General features: G+C 46.1%; 1 protein-coding gene across 5 annotated transcripts in view; it reads left to right on the top strand.

Moving 5' to 3' along the window:
• PHACTR1 (phosphatase and actin regulator 1) overlaps nucleotides 1–23,850 on the top strand; it is a 1,119,307-nt gene that overhangs the window by 941,526 nt on the left and 153,931 nt on the right. For 3 of the 5 annotated variants that reach the window (XM_086965260.1, XM_086965262.1, XM_086965265.1), the window contains exon 5: nucleotides 11,294–11,500. The exons of 1 other annotated variant lie outside the window; for it this stretch is intronic. In XM_086965260.1, coding sequence (XP_086821386.1) covers nucleotides 11,294–11,500 — 207 coding nt within the window. The remainder of the gene's footprint in view (nucleotides 1–11,293; nucleotides 11,501–23,850) is intronic. One more of the 5 variants, XM_086965261.1, reaches the window with a different exon arrangement.

The raw sequence follows: 23,850 nt of genomic DNA, 5'->3' as shown, positions 1-23,850 counted from the left end.
GAAGACTGACTTCACAAGCCTGAACAAAATATTGCTCATTAACCCGCTCCATCAAGAACGATGTCCTCCACGAACAGATCTGGCGCTTGACCCTCTGATCTCTCGGGCACCCCGAGAATGCAAACATTATTACGCCTGGCCCTTCCCTCATAGTTATCCAATTTGCGGTCTGTCAGGGCTCTTGAGGCCTTTAGGTCTCTTACTTCTTGCTACAGCTGGGACACATCAGCTATCAGGGTGGCCGTCTTGACCTCCAGCGCCTTCACCTTCTCACTCGCCTTTGTGAGATCCACTCTTATCAGCCCCTCCTCGATCGTTTCCGTATCGAGTTTATTGTCAAGGGCCTCCTTCTTCTGGCCAGGGACGCCTGAACCCCGTTGATGGCCGCCATGAGATCCGCCAAAGTAGGCTCCGTGGGACTGAGCGTGGCCTCCTCTCTACCCACTGGGGTCTTCTTCATCTCCACTGGGACCCCATGGGCAAGGTATATCGATCCAACTTGTTGGATTGGATGGTTCTGGACCCCTTGGAAGTCCTGGGTTGAGATCTGTCTGTGTCGGTATTGGTAGCCATCCTACTTCCTAGGGTATCGGCGCCGGATATGAACCAGGGCCCACACCAGGCACCCGGGCTCACTGTGTCTGCACCTTCCTGCCACTCACCAACGTCAGCTGCTCAGAACGCGCTTTCCCAGGGCCCTCGCTAGCCCACTCCGGGACATCAGATAAACAAACAGACCGGATGAATTTTGCCACTTCCAAACTCTCACTTCCGCAGGCAATGGGAATTATTCAAGAATATCTGCACCACCTCCAGAGGCACTATCACGATCCCCAAGCAGCGACCCAGATAAGGACAGTCCACTCCGCAGCACGGATCCACTGCTCCCCCTGCCGCTGGAATGACCAATGGATCTGGCTGTCAAAGCTTAACTTGCGGGATAGCTCCACATCCAGTGTACTGCACGATGCCACTATGCCAGTGTAGAGAGTGGACCACATGTAATCACTAGCCCAGAGCATGTGGCGAACACTCTGAACACTTTGCTACACCCCAACTCACTTGGCGACCGGCTATAGGAAGCAGGCAAAGGGATACTTCCCAGCCCAATCCACCCAGCCACCGATCACCGACTCCTCTGGGTGCCTGCTTCCGCTGTTATTTGCACGTTTTAGGAGGCTCAGAGCTCCACAGGTAGCATTACTGTAGGAGCCAGGGGGTTTCAGGTAGGCGCGATATCCAGTGCCCAGGCCACTCTGTCAGGCCCCCACCCCTCTTCACCCCCGCGGGGGCTATGAGAACGTTCAGGAGCGAGCTGGGTGAAAATCGGGCCGGGCCGGCAACTTCCGGTCTCTGGCCCCCGTTGTTGATTAACTCGGGCAGCCACTCTTCTACTGGAGGTCCCGGCTGTCACGGACCTCCAGGCCCCAGTCTATCGGACGACACAACTCCGCTCCAGAGCACTGGAGACGGTCCGGAGTGCCCGCGGCAGGAGTCGCGTCTCTTAACGAGGCCGGGAGCAGGACACAGCACCAGGATAGATGACAGGATAACGCCGCGAGGAAGGGAGGTCGGCGGAGCCGGACTCCTACACGGCCATCTTAGTCGCTTGCTAGGCTCCTGCGGCCCGGCCTTTTTGAGAGACGCAGAGTTTGTCTGTCACCGCCTTCTGCTCCATTCAGAGTCCGCAGTCAGTAGTTCATGTGTTTCCCTGGCAACTCCTTTTTGGTTCAGTGACGTGTTCCCTGTGGTGCGCATATTCCCTACAACTTCAGCATGATCACAGAAGTTGTTGTGTATGTGAAACTTTGTATAGTTATGCATTTCACAGGTGTGGCAGCCATTTTACCTTGTGCGGTTTGTTAGGCCCCAATCCAGATATGAGGTGACTGTTGCTGTAAGCATCTCTGCAGTTGTCTCTTTTCAGCATATTCATTTATTGGACTGCACCAACGGTTACAGGCATACCTAAGTACTATTGGTATCAGTGAATAGTCTATATTTTAAACCAAGCGTGTTTGGTTTTCCTTGCCTATTCTTGCGGCAATAGGCACACAATTGATATGTTACTTGTTTAAAGTGTCATTTTTCTCTGTGCCTTATTTCTTTGAGGCATTCTTCAGTGATACGCATACTACCCAATCAGTACATGTGGAACAGTACGCATTTATTTGGACTGAAGTGATACGCACAACTCACTGTGACACCCACACCTCAGTGATTGTTTTGCGTCATTATACACAATCTATTGATTCATTTGGGATGTGCTACTATTGGTGCTCTTCCATGCTATTATAGGTGAATTGTCTACAGATCTCCTTTTCTTTGTATGTGATTACATCCATTGCTTTGGGACTTAACTTACACATAGGTATTCTCATCTCTTCATTGCAAGAGCTTCATCATTCAACAAGCGGTGGTACCGCCGCTCCCATTTTTATCCTGTCCAAGAATTTCTCCTGTAGAATGGGCACTATGGTTGGAGGGGTTTGAAGCTTATATGGAAGCAATTGATGGGAGGAATCTTACTCAAAAGAAAAAAATAGCTTAGTTACAGCACTCTTTCGGTACGGAAGGCAGGAAAGTCTTTAAGTAAATACTGGTGGTAATTGTGTGTGATGAGGTTGATGAGTATGCCTCAGCCATCAGAATGCTGGATATCAGATTCAAGAAAAAATGGAATGTTATAATGGAAAAGCATACATTTTATACGAAGAAACAATTTCATGGGGAATCAGTAGAAAATGTGTGAGTGACTTAAGAGTTTTGTCTTTACCGTGTGAGTATAAGGCCTTTGAGGATACAATGTTGAGGGGTGAACTAGTGTTGAAAATTAATAATAAGAAAATTCAAGAAAGTTTCTTGATTAATAAAAGTGTAACTGTGGGCAAGGCTCTTGAGATAGCCAAGAGTGTTGAAACTCTGGCTGTGTATATGGAGCAAATGGCTGTAGAATCACTGGTCCAATCAGTGGGTTTGGATACTACGGCCAAGAAAAAGGAAAGGAGAGGATTCTAAACCAAAGGTTTTAGAATGTTACAGCTGGGGCAGTAGCAATCATTTAAGTAATGCCACTACGTGTCCTGCTGTAGACAAAATCTGTGCCAAATGTAAAAAGAAGGGGCATTATCAAAAGTTTGCTAATGCATTAATTCTTTTGCTAAGATGAAACCTAAGAAGATTCTTTCTGTTGACTGTGTGATCAAAACTGATTCTAACTAAGACAGTGAGGATAAGAATTTTGTCATGAGGATCTCTGACTCATTAGTGGAAGGTGTAGAGAATAGTAAAGTTCTGAAGATCGACTAAAGTATACTCAAAAGACCAGTTTGTCAAGTGGACATCGGTGGAATGTCTGTACCCATGATGGCTGATTCTGGTTTATTTATTACCTTCATTGGTCCAGATGAATGACTGAAGTTTGAAAATAACGAGGTTAAATAAGTCTCTTATCAGACCTGTAGTGTATTGGAGTAAACCTGTACAAGTGCTGGGTGAATTTGACTGCACCTTGAGCTTTAAAGGACGCAACACCCCTGCCACAGCCTATGTAGCGATGGATGGGTCATGTCTTTTGACGTGGTTGGAACAGAAGAATCTAGGGATCTTTTTAGATTCTAATAGTCAGGAACAAGTTTTGCTAAAGTAGGAATGCAAGTCGGTAAGGACGGTTGAGGAGTGAGTGTGGGAAAGAACATTTCCTGAAGTTTTTAGTGAGAAGCTGGGTAACATTTCCTGAAGTTTTTAGTGAGAAGCTGGGTAAGATTCAAAGTTTCTCCCATTGAATAGTTTAAAAAACTGTTGTGAACCTGGTTATTAATAAGGCGACATGGGTGCGTATGGCCATGAGGGAAGAAATAGAGCTGGAAGTGAAATCCCTCAGTGAACAAGGCATAATTTAACCTATTGAGAGTTCTGGGTGGTTGTCACTTGTGGTTTTCGCTAGAAAAGGGAATAGTAGTCCAAGGATGTGCATAGACTTACGCAATCTTAATGAAAGAATATGCGTGGATAGATATCGATTGCCCAGTATCACAGAAATGTTAGGTTACCATAAAGGAGCAACATTGTTCACTACCCTTGATATGTCTTCTGCATATCATCAGACAGCTTTGCACAAAGGCAGTCGCCATATTACTTCATTTGTTACTCTGGTTGGTGCATTTAGGTTCAAAAGAATGCCTTTTGGGCTGGACTCGGCTGTCTTTCAGAGAGTGCTAGAAGCTATGGGTTGCCAACGTGACATGCTTCCAGGATGAGGTTTCAGTGTACGGGAAGAATATGGATAATCACAACAAAACTTTAGGAAAGGTTTTAGCCATTTAAACTAAAAATGGGGTTAAATTGAAAGTGGCCAAATGTAAGCTTGCTATATATTCGGTGGATTATTTAGGTTGCAAGTTGTCTTCCCAAGGGCTAGAACCAAAGGAAAGTCTAATTAGAGCTACCAGTGCCACTCAGTAAGGATCAGCTTAGTTCATTCTTTAGTTTGTTAGATTTTATGTCTGCTTTATTCCTAACTGTAGTGAGAAAATGTATCACATGAGAACTCTCATGAAAAAAATCAGCAATTTGTGTGGACTGAGAATCAAGGTCAGGAGTTTGAGATCATTAAGAACAAATTAGCCAATACTATTCCTTTACAACAGTTTGACACTTGTGATTCTTCAGTGGTGGTAACAGATGCTAGCATGGTTTGGGGGCAGTTCTTTTAAGAGAAAAGAGATGGTAGAGAAGTAGTGTTGGCATTTGCCTCAAGGACACTGTAAAGTGCCAAATCCAACGATTCTATCATCGAACGCGAAGACCTAACATGTTGGTGGGGTGTTGACCATTACAGTCATTATTTGTAGGGCGCTGAATTTGTCATTCGTGTGGATCACAAACCCTTAATGGGTGTGTTTACCACATTCGGAGCTGGTAAGGCCACACCTCGTATAGCCAAATGGCATTACAGGATTTTGAAATTTCAGTTCCATTTGGACCACATTCGAAGTGCCAAAAACGTCTTTATGGACAACTTAGCCAGGCTGCCACTTAAAAATGAAGGAACTGAGAATGGATTGGAAAAAGATTTTTGTGTGGTAGCTGCATTACAGGGTTCTGATTATGAGTGTATTTTGCAGGAGGAGTGGAAGAATGCTGTAGAAAGCGATGAAATCATTCAACAAGTGGCATGTATGTTAAGTAAAACATTCTCTGATGTAGGTGTTGAAGAAAAGGTGAAAGGCTTTATACATGTTTTTTTCAGAATTAAGCATGAAGGATTGTTTGATGAGGAGAATGGATTTACTCGTGGTTCCACGTGCAATGCAGAACAAAGCGCTGGCCTTAGCCCATAAGGGGCACGTGGGTATGAGGGCAATGAAAACAAAAATCAGGGAAATGTTTTGGTGGCTGGATATGAACCTATCAGTGGAACACTTTGTGAGGGAGTGCATGGCGTGTGCTGTAAGTGATAAAAGTCAGGTGATTTTTTCCAGTCCTGTGGAGGTTCCTATTCTGGGAAAACCGTGGTTCAAATTGGGTTTGGACATTTTCAGGCCTATATGTGTGGTGTTTGAGAGGTACAGGTATGGTTTGGTATTGGTGGATTGGGGAACCAGATGGTAGGAGGGCAAAGCATTTTCTTGAGAGAGGGTACCCCTAGTGAGTTGTTCAGTGATATTACAGTGCAATGCATATCGAGAACATTTCAAGAATTTCTGTCTCAATGGGGCATAAAGCATATCACAACTTCTTTGTGTCATCCCCAAAGCAATGGCCTAGTTGAGCGCTGCAATAGAATAATAAAGGATAACATACAGTTGTCTGTGGTGAGTGGTTTGGATTGGAAAACAGAGCTAAGGAATTTGTTGTGAGCCTTACGAACCACCCCAATGTCACCACCAATATTTCACCAGTTGCATAATTGAAAGGTAGGCTGGCTAGCTGGCTAACTCCAAATTGGTCAGACCATGGATCGGTAATTTAAAAGTGTCTGACGTGAAGCATGATCAAGTCAAGCTTAGTGGGGAGAAAGCTGAACGAAAGTTTGTGAGCGAGGAAAAATCAAAGGGAGGTGCCATGGTAGTTTCAGAATGGGGAACTGGGTGAGAGTGAAACTACCTGATATAACCTCTAAGGGAAAATCCAAGTTTTCTGATCCGGTATGAATCAAAACTGTCATTAATACAAAACTGTGATTCAAATTCATGGCACAAGGATTATCTCTAAGTAGCTGTACATTTCTTGCATGGTGTTAACCTTGTGTGCTTCAGTTTACGGAATGGGAAGTATTTTTTGTCTTTTCTTTGCATTTTTTTGTGTTCTGATGTTTGGTTGTTAAGTTTACTTTTATAGGTCATGTCACTTTATTTGTTTAGTAACTTTCTATTTTATTTCCTGCAACCTCATTTGGAGGTATAGTTGTTTGTTTCATTGCCTTTTGCACAGTGTTAGTTGTAATGAGGTGGGCAAGTTTTTTGTCAACGTGCGGGAGAACATTTGTTAGGTTCTAAGTTAAAACCTAGTGCAGGTGCAACCTTGACAACTGCGTCTAAGGTGGAACCTGGAATGTGAAGGATCTGACATTTGCTGGTTGCTGCCTGTCCTATCAGTCACATGTAACTTCTCTGCAATAAATACTTAGAGTTGCTCTAACTTCCTGGCTTCGTAGACTTTTTACACCTCCAAGAGGAAGCCCTAGCACCCACCCCACCCCACTCCCGTCCAACACAGGCGTCGCTGGTCAGGTGACCCTTCTAATAAAAGTGGTCCGGCGCATGTGTCTGATACCTGGTGTATGTCATCCTTAAATGCACTATGCCGGCATAGGGCCCACAACACCATACTGCCTACCCATGTTCCAGCGATGTTCTATACACTTACCTGTATAAAATCTAGGGAGTAAACTAACATCACTCCTTAGCCAAAAACATCCACTTTGTTTATAGATGAGTCAGGACTTTCTCAATAGCAAACATTCACTGCTGGCACTATCTTAGTATGCATTGCATGTGCATCAAAAACGTTTTGCCTCGTTCAGGAAGCTGCAATCTCACGTATTCGCCCTCTACATTACATAGATTAGGCCAGCTGCTCACCTTGTGCTGAAAGCCAGACCCCTCTGAACCCTACTTCCCAAAATGCTCAGTCATAGTGAAACAATTAAGCCCCTGACATTTTATGGATGGATAAGGAATAACAGAAAAAAACGTTTACTTAGTGTATCTCAGCCTACAGTGCACCGGAACTGCCTTATTCGATAGAGTCACATTTTCTGCCGAGGAAGCTTGGCTCAGAGTGTCTTAAATCCAATGGGCAGTGCCAATGCAACAAAGTGACTGGGCAGAGCTATACAACCTAATAAACTGGTACAAATAATTTAAAATAAAAACAATCTGCCTGAACTACAATGAAATGAGGGAAAACGTAAACGATTTGCAATGGAAAATATGTCCAATAATATATAATTCTCAAGAATTTCATTTTTATCTTAGTAAACCTCTTTGTATCCTTGCCCGTTTTCGTAAATCAGTTGAGAGAATTTCTCTGGCTCTCAGCTTGACTTCGTGTGCAACATGTTCAATTTTTGTCTTTAAATTCCACGTACTGATTTGCAGAAATTTATGTGCACAAAGTTCATTTGTGATTGCAGTAATCCTGTCACATTGGTGGAATTTCTGAATTTACAAATGCATTAGTAGGATACATTTGCGGGTGTTCCTGGGTGGTGCTAGCAGTAAATGTAGGTGAATTCATACCAATTTCGGTGGTCAGCAGTATACACGACTAAATTGTGTAAAGCAAGGGTGCTGCGAATCCTAATGGAAGCAAGGAAAAAGAGCCCCTGTGCAATTACATTCACAAGCAAACATTTACAATGCAACGGTCTCGCCTTTGCCAAAGTTAGAGCTATTGTCATTGTAAATGACAACATTTTTATTTATGTGTTGGTTTTGAAAACAGATAAATAAATGGCATTGTCATTTACAATGCTAATAGCTTAATCGCTCGCAAATGCGAGACCTATTGCATTTGCACCCACACAGAGGCACACACACATACAGAGCCACCTACACAGAGCCACCCACACACAAATACATACAGAGCCACCCACACAGAGCCACCCACACAGTCATTCACATAGAGCCTCCCCCACACACACAGAGCCACCCACACAGAGCCCCCTACACACAGGAGCATGATCATGGCCAGATGATGGGAGAGTCTCACGTGATGCGGAAGATGTTCATGATGGGCACTGGATGGGTAAGCTCAGATCTGGAGTTTGGGTTATCCTAAAGAAAGAGGAGTTGCTCTCAGTCACTCACTGAATTCCCAGCCTAAAACGTGAACCCAGATCAGTGGTTTCCTAAAACGTTCCACCACCGCAATGTCCTAATCTTGGTTCTAAAATTCGCAGATTTTCCTAAAACCTAATATGAAACTCTCCAAATTTGATACGTTCGAATCAAAAACTCCCAGAACTTTTGACTTCTGTCTCCACAAGAATTAACCTTTCCTGCTTTTGAAACCTTACAAACATTTATATTTCAGAATGTGACAACCACAAAAAATGCTATTCTGCAACAATCCTAGCTCTAATTCTCCCCAAAAAGTTCAGATCCAACTCCAGACTCTCCTAAGGACTTCAGAACTGTGTCCCTGGCCCTCACAAACTTCAGAAAACAACTTTGCAGCTCAAATTACGTCACAAACTTCTTCTGGCTTCTAAAAAAAAAAATGTAAATTAATACTTGTATAGCTCACTACTCACCCACAAAGGTCTCAAGGCGCTTGTACGAATACCGCTGTGGAACCCATCCTGGCTTTCCCTGTGAGGCGTCCACTCCTGGGCACCCCCAAGGTGGAGGCCAGGCATCCTTAGCGTTGTGGGGGCCGTTGTGGAGATTAAGCAAGCTATTGCCCAGAGTTGCAGAGTGGGACTCTATGATTAGAATAGGCACCAAGACGAGAATTATCAGGTCCATGCAATTTTGAAAACAAAACAGATAGTGGCTGGGTAACTCTTGCGCAACTACAACTAAATTAATATTCTCCTAATAAGAAGGCTCAAGGGAACAGGGGAAAGCGGCCACTTGCGTCCCCAAAGGAGTCCTCTGAAAACAGAGAATTCAGTAACAAAAGGTAAATTGTCCCCGAGCACATATATGCCAATTCTTATATTATTCCAAGAGAAAAGGTAGCCACAATCAAATGAATGTTCTTTCAAAGTTCATCAGATCAAATTCCTTTAATTTCCATTTCTTTTCTCTTCAAACATCAAATCTCTTCACAGTCTTCATCTAGTTCATACAGAATGTAGCCAACACGTGTTTCGTCAGAGGGTACAGTCACCCAAATGACTTCTTCAGGGCAAAAAATCAATCCAAACAACAAATTATATAGACCAATTCCAGAAGACAGTTGTTCCTCAATTATAAATTGGAACTCAATCCATTGTATATCTCTGAGTTCTTCATATAGTGTAATATGTAGTTTAGATCAAGGAGAGTACTCCTCACGTCTTCAGAAGGGGTTCAGTTTCATGCAATTTTGAGCCCAAGACCCGCCGAGGCGGGGAATTGAACCCTGGTCCCGGGCTAGACCATCTAGCCCAGAACTTCCTAAAACTGCGCGAGTTTCTAAAACTTCGCTGCAACCCCCCCAGAATGTTGTTAGGACCGGCTATTTAACGTCATCAGAATCCAAATTTCTGCAGTATGCATCCTTTGACGGGTGAGTCCTCTTGAGTCCCCTCGTGCCCTCCATGTTTGGACCCCTCTGCGACTCTTTCCTCTCGGTTCGTACGCCCCAGACCCTTGCTCCCCAGTCCTAGCTGCCCTGCGCCCCTGTGTCTAGCTGAGCTCTCCCTACCTGGTCCAGTGCTGTGGGTCCTTGATGTTCCTCCTCTAGGGGAGGGTGTGGGGGAGGAGTCTGGCCTTGGCGGGGTGGTACCCCAGGTGCCTCTCGCCCCTCCCATCAGCCCTCCTTTCCTCCCGCCCTCTGAAAGGCAAATCACAATGTACTCTTAGAGGCATGACATGTCCGGCAGGTGTTTCCAAGGAAGACGGTGGGGCGTGGAATAGTGCACTTTTTCTTGCGCTGTTTCCCGATTCATGACATCGTATGTGCTGCCGTTTTGTGCACATGTACAAGCACGTGTGTGCACAGGCACATCGGGAAGAGGCAGGCTGTGATCGGTGCCAGCCGGATACGGCAGGCATTACTTTCTGAGCTAACGTAACACCCTTAGCAAGCGTGAATAGATACGCATGCAATGTTTTGTGTTGTAGCAGTTGTGAGGCCATGTGGCAGCTACATAAGTGGACAGACTGCATATGCACAGGATGTGGACGGGGCGGGCATAATGTTCAGATTCCCAAACAATTGCTCAAAGACAGGTCACATTAGGAGGGGATCGGCCCAAGCGGGAGCATCTCAGATTTCTTCAGACTGTTTGCACAGCATCCAAAAAGTTGTGCACTGAAGCAGGCCCTGGCTCAGATTGCATGCAATGCACAGGCAATGAGATTTAAAGTCAGTAGGGGCAATTTTTAAGTCTAGTGCCGGCACGAGAAACCAAGCAGCACCACCATGTTTCTCCGAGGCGAAGCAGAAATGCCTAGGAGAAACCAGCGTCATTTTTGGGATTGAGGGGCGTGTTTTTCGTTCTCTCCCCTTCCCATTGACTGGAATGTAAAATTCCAGCCAATGGGAAGAGGAGAGAAAGAAAAGAGAAAGAACGTAAAAAACACACCCCTCAATCCCAAAAAGACCGGGCTTGAACGGAGGGATGCCCCTCTCCTCCAATGGCTGGCCTCCGTTTAGGAAGCCAGCCAATGGAGAAGAGGAGCGGGTTCAAGCCCCACTCTCTGAAACATCAGTTTACTCCCAGCGAGAGCTGCGCAAGCGCAGCCTTCGCTAGGCGAAATCTAAAGACAGACATAATTAGGATGGTCTAGGCACTTCACACTTCTGAACCCTGCTGCCATTACAACTGTTGCATTTCTATGGCTGTTCTCCTACAAAGGGCACATAAATAAATTAGGGAGCTCTCTGTGATGTTTTGATGTAGATGTCTTACCTTCACCAGCCATCCATTGACGTGTGATGTAAGGAGGTGGTACTGTCCTTTGATGGAGTCTTCAGCACTTATGGTGCTTGGTAATCCGAAACATTGTTTCTCACTTTACAATGTCAATCATACTGTATTCCTTTGATGTCTTCATTGTTGTGCTGCTCGGTGTATTACTGCTGCCTTGTTGTAACACTGTTGCGTCTATGATGTGGTTGTTGTGTCCTCCAGTGTCTGAAGATAGCCCCACGTCCAATCAGCCGGGAGCCTTATCCCACCAAGATCCTTCAGTTAAATCAACCCTGCTACTACCCCCCAAAAAATCTACTGCTTTTTCTGCAGACCATGAGGACACCCCCGTGAAACAACTGTGCCTCCACAAGCAGCCCCCTGCCCTGCCTCCTAAACCCCTTTCCAGGGTCGCCAACCATTTAACGGGTGAGTATGCAGTGAAGCCTCAGTGCCTTCCTTTTCCCCATAGAGTTAGTATATTAAAGTATGTATTTATTGTTTGTCTATTGTAAACTTGCAGCCTGCCTAGATGTTATCTGTAATTGTATAATCATCTTAAACTGTGTTTATGGAATACGTGCACCTCTAAATGTTATGTACTTGTTAACTGCTGACAGGATGTAATGATGGTGTTGTTTAATATGGATAATTAGGAACATTAGTATTGCTGTATAAACTGACATGGGAAACAGTTCATTTTGCTTCTAAAGTCTGTACATGGTCAGCTTTTCTGAACATCGAATTTTACAAGTATTCACAACACAAACAACACTTTTAAATAATGTTAGATGAAATTAATAAAAGTTCAAATGATAAGCCGCTAGAGCTAATGGAGCACTAGACATTGAGGGGGAATTTGCGGTATCAAAGGGTGGCTCTGGGACGGCGTGAGTGGTGTTTCCCTTCATTTGTTCAGGGAGAATGAAGGGAAGAAGAACCTATGGGTGAAGGTTACTCTGTTAGCATACCCAAGGACATTGGGCTAAAGGGGATCCTTATATTTAGATATTGCATTTGAAGTGGGCAGCTCATTAGTGTCTTTAATGTCCAGGGAAAAGATGAAGGGGTTAACATATTGGGTATGTTTTTGCTGGATTGCATAATAGTTGTAGTGTCATGATAATATTACACTTGCTAATATTATGTTGTTGATTTTTCCAGTAAATATTCAAAACTCAATTAGGTTTTAATATATATATATATTAAAGTTTGTATAAATTGATGTCCTGTCTTCCAAGTGCATGTACATGTGTTTTGTCTCTACACAAGCATACTGTTGTGGGACATATCTGCTTCTCCTCATTTTAGCTTCCCTGCACTTTTACTGGGGTGGTAGTACAATCATATACCTACAATTATAGTTACGCACATTATTATTTTTTCGGCAATCACAAATCATCCTCAGTAAGCTGCTGTAGACTTGGGCTTTAATCAGAAGGACTTGAAAACTAGGAGCTTCCTCATTCGTTGGGTCAAATGCACTATAAGGCATCAGCATGCAGCATGTCCCATTAAAAACATTATGTTTCAACAGCTGTGAAATACAGGTTTTAGAATGATTTTCTTGCCAGTTCTCACCCAACTACATCACCCATCACCCAACTGCCAGTCAACCGTGTAGTCCACTCATGCACAACACCAATATCTTAAGGTGGAGGGTGACAACAAACTCGCCTTCCTCATGTTCTTACCATTTGTTACCTTTAACACATAAACAGAGAGGTGAGGGTACGCCACGTACATCTCCCCGTAAAATCAATATATTCACAAAAATGAGTATGGCACCACCAGAAGCAAAGAAAGGAGAGAATGAAGTCCAAAGTTTTGGACATTACAGGACGTCTCGCAAGTATATGTCGAAAGTCATTCTTTATGGGAGAGCAAACCTCACACACATAGTAGTGCTGAACCAATGGTGGAGGTGCGGTGGCTTTTGGGAACCGCTGCACCAGTTGTCCGAGCGCCATATTACTACTATGGCAGTAAGGCCTCCAGTACTCCACCACAACCGTCAGGTACCCACGTTCCCTAGCGGTGGCGCGGCGGTCAGAGTCACGCAATATGCTGGCAGTGCCGATGCAGCACCGCTAAGCATATTGCGAGTTTTCCTTACTGTCAGGATTCATGGCGATGTTCACATGATGACCTTTTGGGGGTGAGGAAACAAAGGGGGCCCTACAGGCCTCCCTGTTGCCTCTGGGTACTTAGGTGCATGCAGGGGGGGCACACGGTGTGCCCCCTTTGTAAGCATGCAACCTCTTTCCTGCATGGCAGGAAAGGGATTTGGCGATCCCATTGGGGTTAAGCAAAATTAAGCACAAAGTTCCCCAGAAAGGCTGAGATGGAGGGGTGTGAATGTGTATAGGGAAAACCAAGAGGGGGAGGGAAAGAGGGGGAAACCCCTCTTGGGAACTAGAACCCTCACACACCCAGCAAGCTAGGTGTCATGCTTCATCATATGGGTCCTGCTCCTCGTCAGACTGGCGCTGCAATGTCCGACGGGCACCCGCGAAGGGGCTCTTTAGCGGAGATCTTTTGTTCCTGCCATATGGTGCATGCGTGTGAGAGGGCAAAAAAGGTGTAGTCGTGAGAAGGTGGTGGTGATAAAAAAGGTTGGTCAGTCCACAAGGAATTTTATTAACATGGCTGACCCCCTTGGTTAAAATGGTGGGAAGGGAGATAGAGTGCTTTGGTAGTTTCAGGCAGAACTATCTACAACCCTCTGGTGTGGTCGACATGTTTCATGCTAAACTAGCAATTCTTCAGGACCATGGTGACTAGTACTACACAGTGAAATATAGAATTTATATACAACCTTAACTTGGTTGGTCTGTGGAGCAGGCCAATTGGTCCTGCTTCGAATAATGCGACCCTGGGGTGATCCCTAATGTGCCCCGCAGTCTGCTCCTGTGGGACCTGCACGGGGGAGTCAGGGACCCCAACGGCGTGCGGTCTCAGCCTGCAACACCTACCCCCATGTGGATTCCGTGGCGGATCCGGAGCGACTGGTTCCCATTGGGGTGCCTTTTTCAAAGACACTGCCATGGGAATGCCGAAGGACCGCCTTCCAGACAACGAGAAACCTTGTAATCTGTCGGGCAGCCAGCGGTCGAGTTTGGTGGGCGGTGGCAGGCCGCCATACCTCCGCACCGTCAAATTTGTAATCAGGCTCCTAGTTGTTACTGGAAGACCAAAACAAACAGACAACTATCTCTTGGTTCACACTAGGCATGTAGTATATCATCATCATGAAAACTCAATTGCACCCTATGTGATGGGTGCTCTGATGTTTTAAAACTGTATAAAAAGAACAGGCCAGGTTGAATAAATGTGTTTCTACACTATTAGGATGCCCAGAGAAGAATTTTAAAAAACTGAAAACTGTTGAAAAAAAAATAGGCCTATCAACATGAAAGGGAGATCCTGCTTCTGTGGTGATAAAAAGATAGCAGATGTTTCTAGAAGCTGCTTGCGTAGTCACAAATACGTTATACCATGTGCAGACTATAATATGTATGGTTGGAATACCCATTTTGAATCATTGTATATGCATGAATTCGAGAGTATGAGGAATATGTAGAAGGAGAATAACTTCCAGGAATAATTCTTGACCAATTTCTTGGTTTACCCCAGTATTGGAACTTTCATAGATTCCCATGCTTTGTATCATTCCCCGTCGTCGGAATGGGAGTCTCGGTAACAAAAATACCATAGCTGTAGGTACAAAAGACAATAGAAAAAGGCCTAGGCCTCATTATCTTTTGTAGCATATCACCCTCTTTGTGTAAAAGAGACCAAACTTTGGCCTCAGCCAATCAGAAGTGCCTCACCACTTAGAACCTTCCTGAAGGAACCTCAGAGCCTCAGATTTTCTACCGCACGTTGTGCTAGGGAGTCTCCTTTGAGCTCTGCTCAACTTCTACACTTCTAAAGGATTTCTTCAGGTTTTTTCTACAGGATTTTCTTCAGAATCTTTCAGATTCTCTTCAGGATTCCAGGATGTCGGAAATTGAGAAGAAAAAGGCGCTTTTCAAGCCTTGTTCCTCCTGTGGCAAGAAAAGGCTTTTTGTGGAGGATAAGCATAAGGACTGCATTTATTGCCTCTATCCTGACCACCAGGCGGCTGCCTGTGCCATCTGTCGCACTTTTTCTGCCAAGACCCTCCGGGACCGAGAGGGTAGGCTCCTGACATGGCTGCAAAAGCTTAAATCACGGAAGGATACTGTCTCCAGTGACAGTGAGGATGCTGGATCGATGGCTTCTACTAGAAGGTCAGTGAAAAGGGGTAGGGGTTCCCCTTCTACCTCTGTGGGAAGATCTTCTAAGGCCTCAAAAAAGACCCCCAGTGAGTCTGAGAGCCCAGGTCCCAGCAAATCTCCTCACGGAAGTGTAAAGGAGAGGGATGGACCTTCTACGCAGTCTACAGGTGCGAAGACTTCCACAGCCTTCAAAACACCTTCAGGCCAGTCTTCTGAGAGGACTTCTAAGCCCTCGACGACGAAGACGTCGACAGCGGGAGGCCCGTCGACTAGAACATCGAAGGCTCCGTCGACTGGAGGTTCGTCGACGTCGAGACCGTCGACGACGGAGTCCTCACCGTCGACGGAGAAGCTAAAGTCGCCGACGACGAAGGTACCAGCTTCACAGGTGTCGACGAAAGAGCCGTCGACGACGAAAGCCCCGTCGACGCCCAAAGTCCAGTCGACGACGAAGGCCCCGTCGACGTCGAAGACTCAGTCGACGACGAAGGCCTGTCGACGTCGAAGGCCCCGTCGACGACGAAAGCTCCGTCGACGACGAAAGTCCCGTCGACGACAATGACAACGGTGCCGACGACGAGAGTCCCGTCGACGGTGATGACAACGGTGTTGACGACTGCGGTCTCGTCGACGAGGGCATCGACGACTACTACAGTGACTATGACGACGGCTGGTGTGTCGACAGTTTCTTCGTCGACGACGTCCACGACCCCTATCTCGACGGCGTATATACAACCGTCGACTACGAAACCCACGATCTTGTCCACAGAAAAGCGAATCACCATTTCTGTGACGCGGATCACGCCGGAGATGACCTCTCCAAGGACAGTGTCCCCTCTGTTGCCAACAATGCTCCTTCAAGAGGGACAATCAGAGGAAGATGACCAAGATGCATATAGCTATGCCAATAGTCCTTCACAACTATTTGTCAAATGCCAGGACACTGACTCAGAGGGCGAATACACCCACGAGGAACATGGTCATAGTCAACAGCAACAGCAGCAAACTGACCAGGAAATGGTTTCAGTGCCAACATCTTTCCTGCAGGATCTACATAGGATGCTACAGGAATATAAATCTAAGGCCAGTAGACCTTTGCCAAATACATCAACGCCTGCTACACCTTCAAGGGTTCAGGCGTCATTGGTGCCACCTACTTTCTCGGATCCAACCTCTCCACAGCCTCAAGCAGCCGTTCCTCAGGATTCCTCTGGATTACCAGGATCACATGATGTTGATGAATCCTCGGATGTGGATCAGCAGTCGGATCACGTCTCTAATCCCGACACGGAATATGATGAGTACGTTATTGACAATCCCGCATCACCAAATCCGGACCCGGCGGACTCCCCGCCAGCGGATATTGTAGGTTTCCATCAGCTAATGGAGAGAGCGGCGGCAAGATTTAAGTTGGCAATGCCTAAAGTCACCACAGATTGTTTCTTATATGACTTTAAGGAACCCTTTCGAAAAACTGCCAGGTCTATTCCAATCGTGGATCACCTATGGAAAGAGGGCATAAAGACCATGACACACCCGGCGACGGTGGTGCCGGTGCTACCGCGTCTCGAAAAAAAGTACAAGGCGACCGATGATGCCCCAGCGGCCTTGACAGGTCATCCAAGACCAGACTCTGTGATCTCGCAGGCAGCGCAGAGAAAATCGCGCAACCCTTCAGCACCGCTGACAACTCCTCCGGACAAGGAGGGACGGAGGTTAGATAACGTGGGAAAAAGATTCTCAGCGATGGCAAGTTTGCTGGTGCGAGCAGCTAATGCCTTAGCGATCCTGGGTAGGTACGACCGTCAACTCTGGTGCGATGTCGCCCCGTACCTTGACCAGTTGCCTCCTGAATCTATGTCGGAGGCAAAGAAGGTTTTGCAGGAGGGAGAAGCGACGTCGATGGAAATCATCGATTGTGCAATGGATATTGCGACTACTGCATTTCGTTCGCTGGCTGGAGCAGCAGTGCTCCGTCGCCAAGGGTGGCTTAAAGCTACTTGGTTCCGACCTGAGGTCCAGAATAAAGTATTGGATCTCCCCTTTGATGGAGAAGCTCTATTCGGCAAACTCATTGACGACACCCTGCAAGATATTAAAAAAGACACAGAGACCGCTAAGTCTTTAGGAACACTTCAGTACAGGAAGTCTCCCTTCAAGGGCTCTAGAGGCAGGGGTGGTACTTATAGAGGATCCTTCCAACAACAACGTTATTCCAACACAGGATCCAGTTCCCAGCAACACCACCAATCTTACCAGCAGCGGCAGGGCCAGTCTTCCAACTACTCCAGGCCTTACGGTAAAGGAAAGCAGGGGGCGCGAGGACGAGATTCGTCCAAGCGCCAATAGCGGCCTCCTGGCTCTTCCTACTGGACCCTCCTCCAGGAAGTCATCAGTTGGAGGCAGGGTCAACAAATACCTTCACAACTGGTCCCTAATAACATCGGACCGTTGGGTGCTCAACATCATTCGGAAAGGGCATACCTTAGAGTTCACTCAAGTTCCGCCACCCAAGCCCCCGGCAGCCACTCCTTCAAAACACCAGCGTCTCCTTCGGCTCGAAGTTCAACAAATGCTCCGAAAGGGGGCGATAGAGCCAGTTCCATCGAACCAAAGAGGCCAGGGATTTTATTCCAGGTTCTTCCTGGTGAAGAAAACGCTCGACAAGTGGCGCCCCATTTTAGACCTCAGGGGGCTAAACACCTATCTCATTTCTCTGTCCTTCAGGATGGTGTCCCTCCAGGACATCTTGAAGCTGATCAACCCGGGGGATTACATGGCCACACTCGATCTCGAAGATGCCTATTTTCACGTTCCGATTCACCCAGCGCACAGAAGGTTTCTGCGATTCACAGTAGCCAAGAGCCATTACCAATTCAGGGTTTTACCCTTTGGACTCCGCTCAGCCCCAAGAATATTCACGAAAGTGCTGGCTCCAGTAGCAGCTTTCCTGCGGAGGCACAAGTTTCAAGTCTTCCCCTATCTGGACGACTGGTTACTGAAAGCTCCGTCCAGAGAGGCAGCGCTACAAGCGGTTCAAGCATGTACCAATTTATTCCAAAACCTGGGTCTCACTCTAAACGACGAGAAATCTTGCCAGATCCGGTCCAGAAGAGCCCGGTTTCTGGGAGCCATCTTGGACTCAAGGCTTTCACAAGCTTTTCCTACTCTGGAAAGGAGGCAAAAGTTACAGACGATGGCCCAAGACTTACAAACAAAAAAGTCTCTTTCAGTTCGCCGCTACAAGTCTCTGCTGGGAGTAATATCATCGTGTATTCCACTGATCCCTCATTGCAGACTGAGAATGCGTCCCTTGCAGGAACAACTGGACAATCAATGGCGGCAAGTCCACGGTTCCTTCGACGACAGAGTGGCTATCACTCCGGAGATGAAGAATGCGGCCCTATGGTGGACAGACCAAGACAACTTGTCCCAAGGCCTATCCTTCGCAAGCGACCCGTCTCCACAAGTGATAACGACGGACGCGTCGTTGGAGAGTTGGGGAGCAGTGCTGCAGGACCTACATGTCAGTGGTCATTGGTCACCCCAGGAAAAACGCCTCCACATCAACCTGTTAGAACTCAGGGCGATACGTCTGGCTCTGCAAGCGTTTCTTCCTCGCCTGGAAGGTTCACAAGTGCTGATCAGGACGGACAACACCACGGCCATGCACTATGTGAACAAGGAAGGAGGGACCAGATCACGCCCATTGTCACAAGAGGCCCAGCAGGTTTGGGAATGGGCGATCCGACACAAAATGTCTCTGATGGCAGAACACTTGCCTGGCGTCCTCAACGAAAACGCCGACAGACTGAGCAGTTCATCCTCGGTCAGCCACGAATGGGAGTTGAATCAGGAAGTCTTGGAACAAGTCTTCAGCCGGTGGGGAAGACCGGACATCGACCTGTTTGCCACCCCGACCAACAAGAAATGCCGGTCTTACGCAAGCAGGCTTCCCCATCCAAGTTCACTGGGAAATGCCTTTCGATATCCTGGTCGAAGACATTTGTCTACGTTTTTCCTCCCATTCCTCTGATACCACGGCTAATCAGGAAACTCAAGGTGGAACCGTGCAGGTTGATCCTGATAGCCCCGGCTTGGCCGAGGCAGTTCTGGTTCACGGAGCTCCATCTGTTGTCGATTGCTCCTCCCTTCCCTCTACAAATTCTGCCGGATCTTCTCACGATGTCCGAAGGACAGATTTTGCATCCAGACCCTCAGTCGTTACACCTGACTGCATGGCTCCTGAGCAGCGAGAATTTATGAATCTGCCATTATCAAACGAGGTTAGAGAAGTTTTTTCCCAAGCAAGGGCCCCTTCAACTAACAAAACTTACCGCCTTAAGTGGAAAAGGTTCTGTTGTTGGTGTCGACAGCATCACATTGATCCATTCAATTCCAAACCTCATCAGGTCCTCCCTTACCTACTGTCCTTGGCCAAGTCTGGTCTAGCCCATTCATCAATTAAGGTCCATTTGGCTGCTTTGTCACGATTCAGAAGGACAGAATCTGGGCCTTCATTATGGTCTTCGAGGATAATCAAACAATTTCTTAAGGGCCTGATCAGGGTCTATCCACCGGTGAGACCGCCTCCTCCAACATGGCATTTAAATCTGGTCCTTTCTCAGCTCATGAAGGACCCTTTTGAACCAGTCCATCGTTCTGCCATCAAATACCTTTCGTGGAAATTGGCTCTTCTCCTCGCTCTCACGTCGGCTCGGCGTGTAGGGGAGTTACAGGCCTTGACAATTCAAGAACCTTTCCTTCAATTCAAGAGGAACACTGTCAACATGAGGACTAATCCTAGGTTCATGCCAAAGGTTCCCTCGGATTTCCATTTGAATGAACCGGTCATTCTGAAAACATTTTTTCCTCAGCCTTCCACACCAGCGGAAAAAGCATTGCTTTCGTTGGATGTGCAACGATGCTTGAAGTTTTACTTACAACGTACTAAGGATTTTCGAAAATCTACTCAACTGTTTGTGGCCTTCGGGGGACCGAGCAAAGGCCTTCCACTATCCAAACAGGGTGTTTCAAGGTGGATCACAAGCGCTATATTACATTGTCACAGGACTGCTGGTAAACCTCTGACTGGAAAGATACGAGCGCATTCCACAAGATCTGTGGCTTCCTCCACAGTACTCTTCGCAGGGGTGCAAATTAAGGATATCTGCAGAGCTGTAACCTGGAGCAGCGTCCACACCTTTACCAAGCACTACTGCATGGAATCTCTGCAACAGGAGGATGTAGCAGTAGGACAGGCTGTCCTGAGGAACCTCTTCCACTAATGGTGAGCTTTCCTTTCTTCCCACCTTCCATTTTTCACATTTTGTATCTAATGTCATATTCTTTATTGCTATTATTCGCAATGCAAAATGTGATTATCTTGCTAACTGCTTACTACTCTGATACAAAGCATGGGAATCTATGAAAGTTCGAATACTGGGGTAAGAAAACAAGTTACTTACCTGTAACTTTAGTTCCCCAGTATTGGTAACTTTCATAGATTCCCATGCGCCCACCCACCTCCCCGGGGAAAGCTCAGCCTACAGCACAGATGGTGTCCCAGTACACAACGGCTACGAAAATCTGAGGCTCTGAGGTTCCTTCAGGAAGGTTCTAAGTGGTGAGGCACTTCTGATTGGCTGAGGCCAAAGTTTGGTCTCTTTTACACAAAGAGGGTGATATGCTACAAAAGGTAATGAGGCCTAGGCCTTTTTCCATTGTCTTTTGTACCTACAGCTATGGAATTTTTGTTACCGAGACTCCCATTCCGACGACGGGGAATGATACAAAGCATGGGAATCTATGAAAGTTACCAATACTGGGGAACTAAAGTTACAGGTAAGTAACTTGTTTTCATCTATTTCTAACAAGAGGTAATAAGGGCATCAGTGAAGACAAGTTCTCACGAAGACCAGAGCCCAGAAGAAACTCAGATTTCCACTACGCTCCTTTTTTCATAATGAAAGGTGTTTTTTTCCACCTTCATGTTTAATACGTCATGAAAAGTAGCAAAGAGGATCCCTAATTATAATAAGAGAACTGGAATTCTACAAAAAATAGCTGACCTATCTCATTAATTGAAAGGCTATTTCAATTCTGTGGAAACATAATCCTTTCCTAAATTTAAACATTGACGCTGAATCAAATGATTCTTTTCACCAAGGCAAGTGGCTGTCTGTAAACCAGGCCAAGTGCCCTTCTGTCACCAAGTAGATAAATGGTATGCTTCCAACTCTTTAAAGGTTCCGGGTACGTTATAGTTAGATTCAGATTTTACACACACAAAATCATGGAAATTCACCAGTTATAGTTAGAGTTATCTCAAGTAACCATAACTGGTACCCTAAGGTAACTACAACTCGCACCCTCTCCATGCATAGTTTTCTCATCAATAATTTTAAAGCAAATGTTGCAGTGATTTTATCAATGATGTCGTAGATGTTATGAGTGATTTAATATGTGGGGTAATTAGCCGTGCATTGCCAGGACTCGAGTTATAGTTACTTTAGGGCACAAGTTATAGTTACTTGAGCTAACTCTCTCTGTAACTGCTGAATTTGTATGTTTTTGTATGTGTAAAACCTCAATCTTTAGCGTCCCTGTAACCTTTGGTTTTGTAGTAAATTTCTAAGGTTTTTTTCAATTTTATTACCTAACCATAATGTCCCTGTAACCTTTGGTTTGTTCATTGAATTTCTATGTTTTTAATGCTACTTCCAGCTATTATGACCCTGTAAGCTTTGTTTTTTTCAGTGAATTTCAAGTTTTGTTTTACTGTAAAGTAATATTAAATTACCGTATGCTAATCCAACCCCCAACGTGCACGGCCTTCACTCCACATGCAGCCAACCCCATGCCGTGGCCGGACGCTGCAGTCAAACCCATGCTGCGCACGGCCGGGCCTTGTAGCCAACCCCCCAAAGGCAGTCAGCCAAGGAGGAGGACACACAGTCCGCCTTTCTGGGCTGATTTCGGTCCCTGGGACCCCATCCCCTAGGGTCTGACTCATTTTGTGGGGAAGAAGGGCACATGTCTCCTTCCATGGTACGATTTTGGCCCCGGGCCCCCATCTCACAGGCAGCAGTGCATTTTTTTATAGGGGTACATGGCCCCTCTCACTGGGCCATTTTTGGCCCCGGGGTCCCTATCCCCCATGACCCCAGGGTGTCCCTCACTCACTTATGTATAAGGTCGGGATGCAGGGGTCCCCTGGGCTAAAATCGGCCTGGGAGGGGGGCCGCATGCAGCCCAAAATCTATGTATTTCCCACTCTTCCTGAAACTTGGCCCATCCGGATCTCATTTTGAGATCTGTTGGATCTGCTAACCCTCCACAATGCTAGATATACATAAATCTTTTTTCTTTATCAACTCCCAAACTACTGAATTGATTTACACAAAATTACAAAAAGAGATCTTTCTGGACCAAGTCTAGCCTTCTGCCAAATTAGGTATATTTCTGTTCAGCTTTTCCGGTATGGAAAATTGCATGGGAAAATGCGTTTTGGAAAACACCCCCTTTTTCTCGGCCCTTGGCTGACGAATCAGCCCCAAACATTCCAGACAGCAGCTGAAGTGAGTGGCAAACTAATTTTGAACATTTTGTAAAGATTTGTCAAACAACACCAAAGTTATTAGCAAACTAAAAAATGCTTTTCCTGGGGAAACTAGGGCCTAACTATGACTGCCTACTGGCAACCGCCAGTAGGTCATAATTATATATATATATATACAGGGCACCTGAGTCACCAGCGTCGACATAGTCGCCAGCCATTCAGACTGGTGGAGACCTGGGTATTTACCGACTCCTGCTCCAAATGCTATAGAGCCTGGTGGTTGACGAGGGGTTCCTCAACTAAGGTCATCAAAACAATGTGATGAGGTACAGGGTATGGAATTGACAGCGGTGAAGGGAGGAGAAGTGTATTTTGGATGAACTGTATACTTTGGAAGTACAACCCCATTTTGGGACAATATGCAAAATCTGTATCAGTCATCGAGACTTTTAACTTTAATTGAATGCTCCGAAAGTATGTATTGTAGATTTCCCATAATAACAACGAAGGGGCTAAAGCCATTGGCACGGATTGACCAATCCCTCTCACCCTTCCATCCACAGCGTCCAATGAAAAGTCAGCTATGATTTTAATAGTACCATCATGCGTCTGCTGTTTGTTTTACATGCGAGCTAGAAGGCAGAGCGTCGAAACATTTCCTCGCAAACAAATGGATTGCAATAAAAGGATTGAACAAACCCTGTGAGTGCAGTGTGTTTTTAGGACACAGGAGCTTTAATGTTTTGAATGGACCCACCTCCATTCTTATCTGCACCCGTCACGAAGAGTGCAGTGTACGCCAAGGTGGACTATAGAGCGGAGTATGTTATAGCATCTTGCGCCGCCTCATTGCACCTGAGGCACCAGTGTCGACATAGTGGCCTGCCATTCAGGACTGGTGGAGACCCGGATATTTACCGACTCCTGCTCCAAATGCTATAGAGCCTGGTTGTTGA

Source organism: Lissotriton vulgaris, chromosome 4_1, assembly GCF_964263255.1.
Source record: "Lissotriton vulgaris chromosome 4_1, aLisVul1.2, whole genome shotgun sequence".
In the NCBI taxonomy this organism is placed as follows: Eukaryota; Metazoa; Chordata; class Amphibia; order Caudata; family Salamandridae; genus Lissotriton; species Lissotriton vulgaris.
Note: the sequence above shows the minus strand (reverse complement) of the source record. Positions and strands in the feature narration are given on the sequence as shown.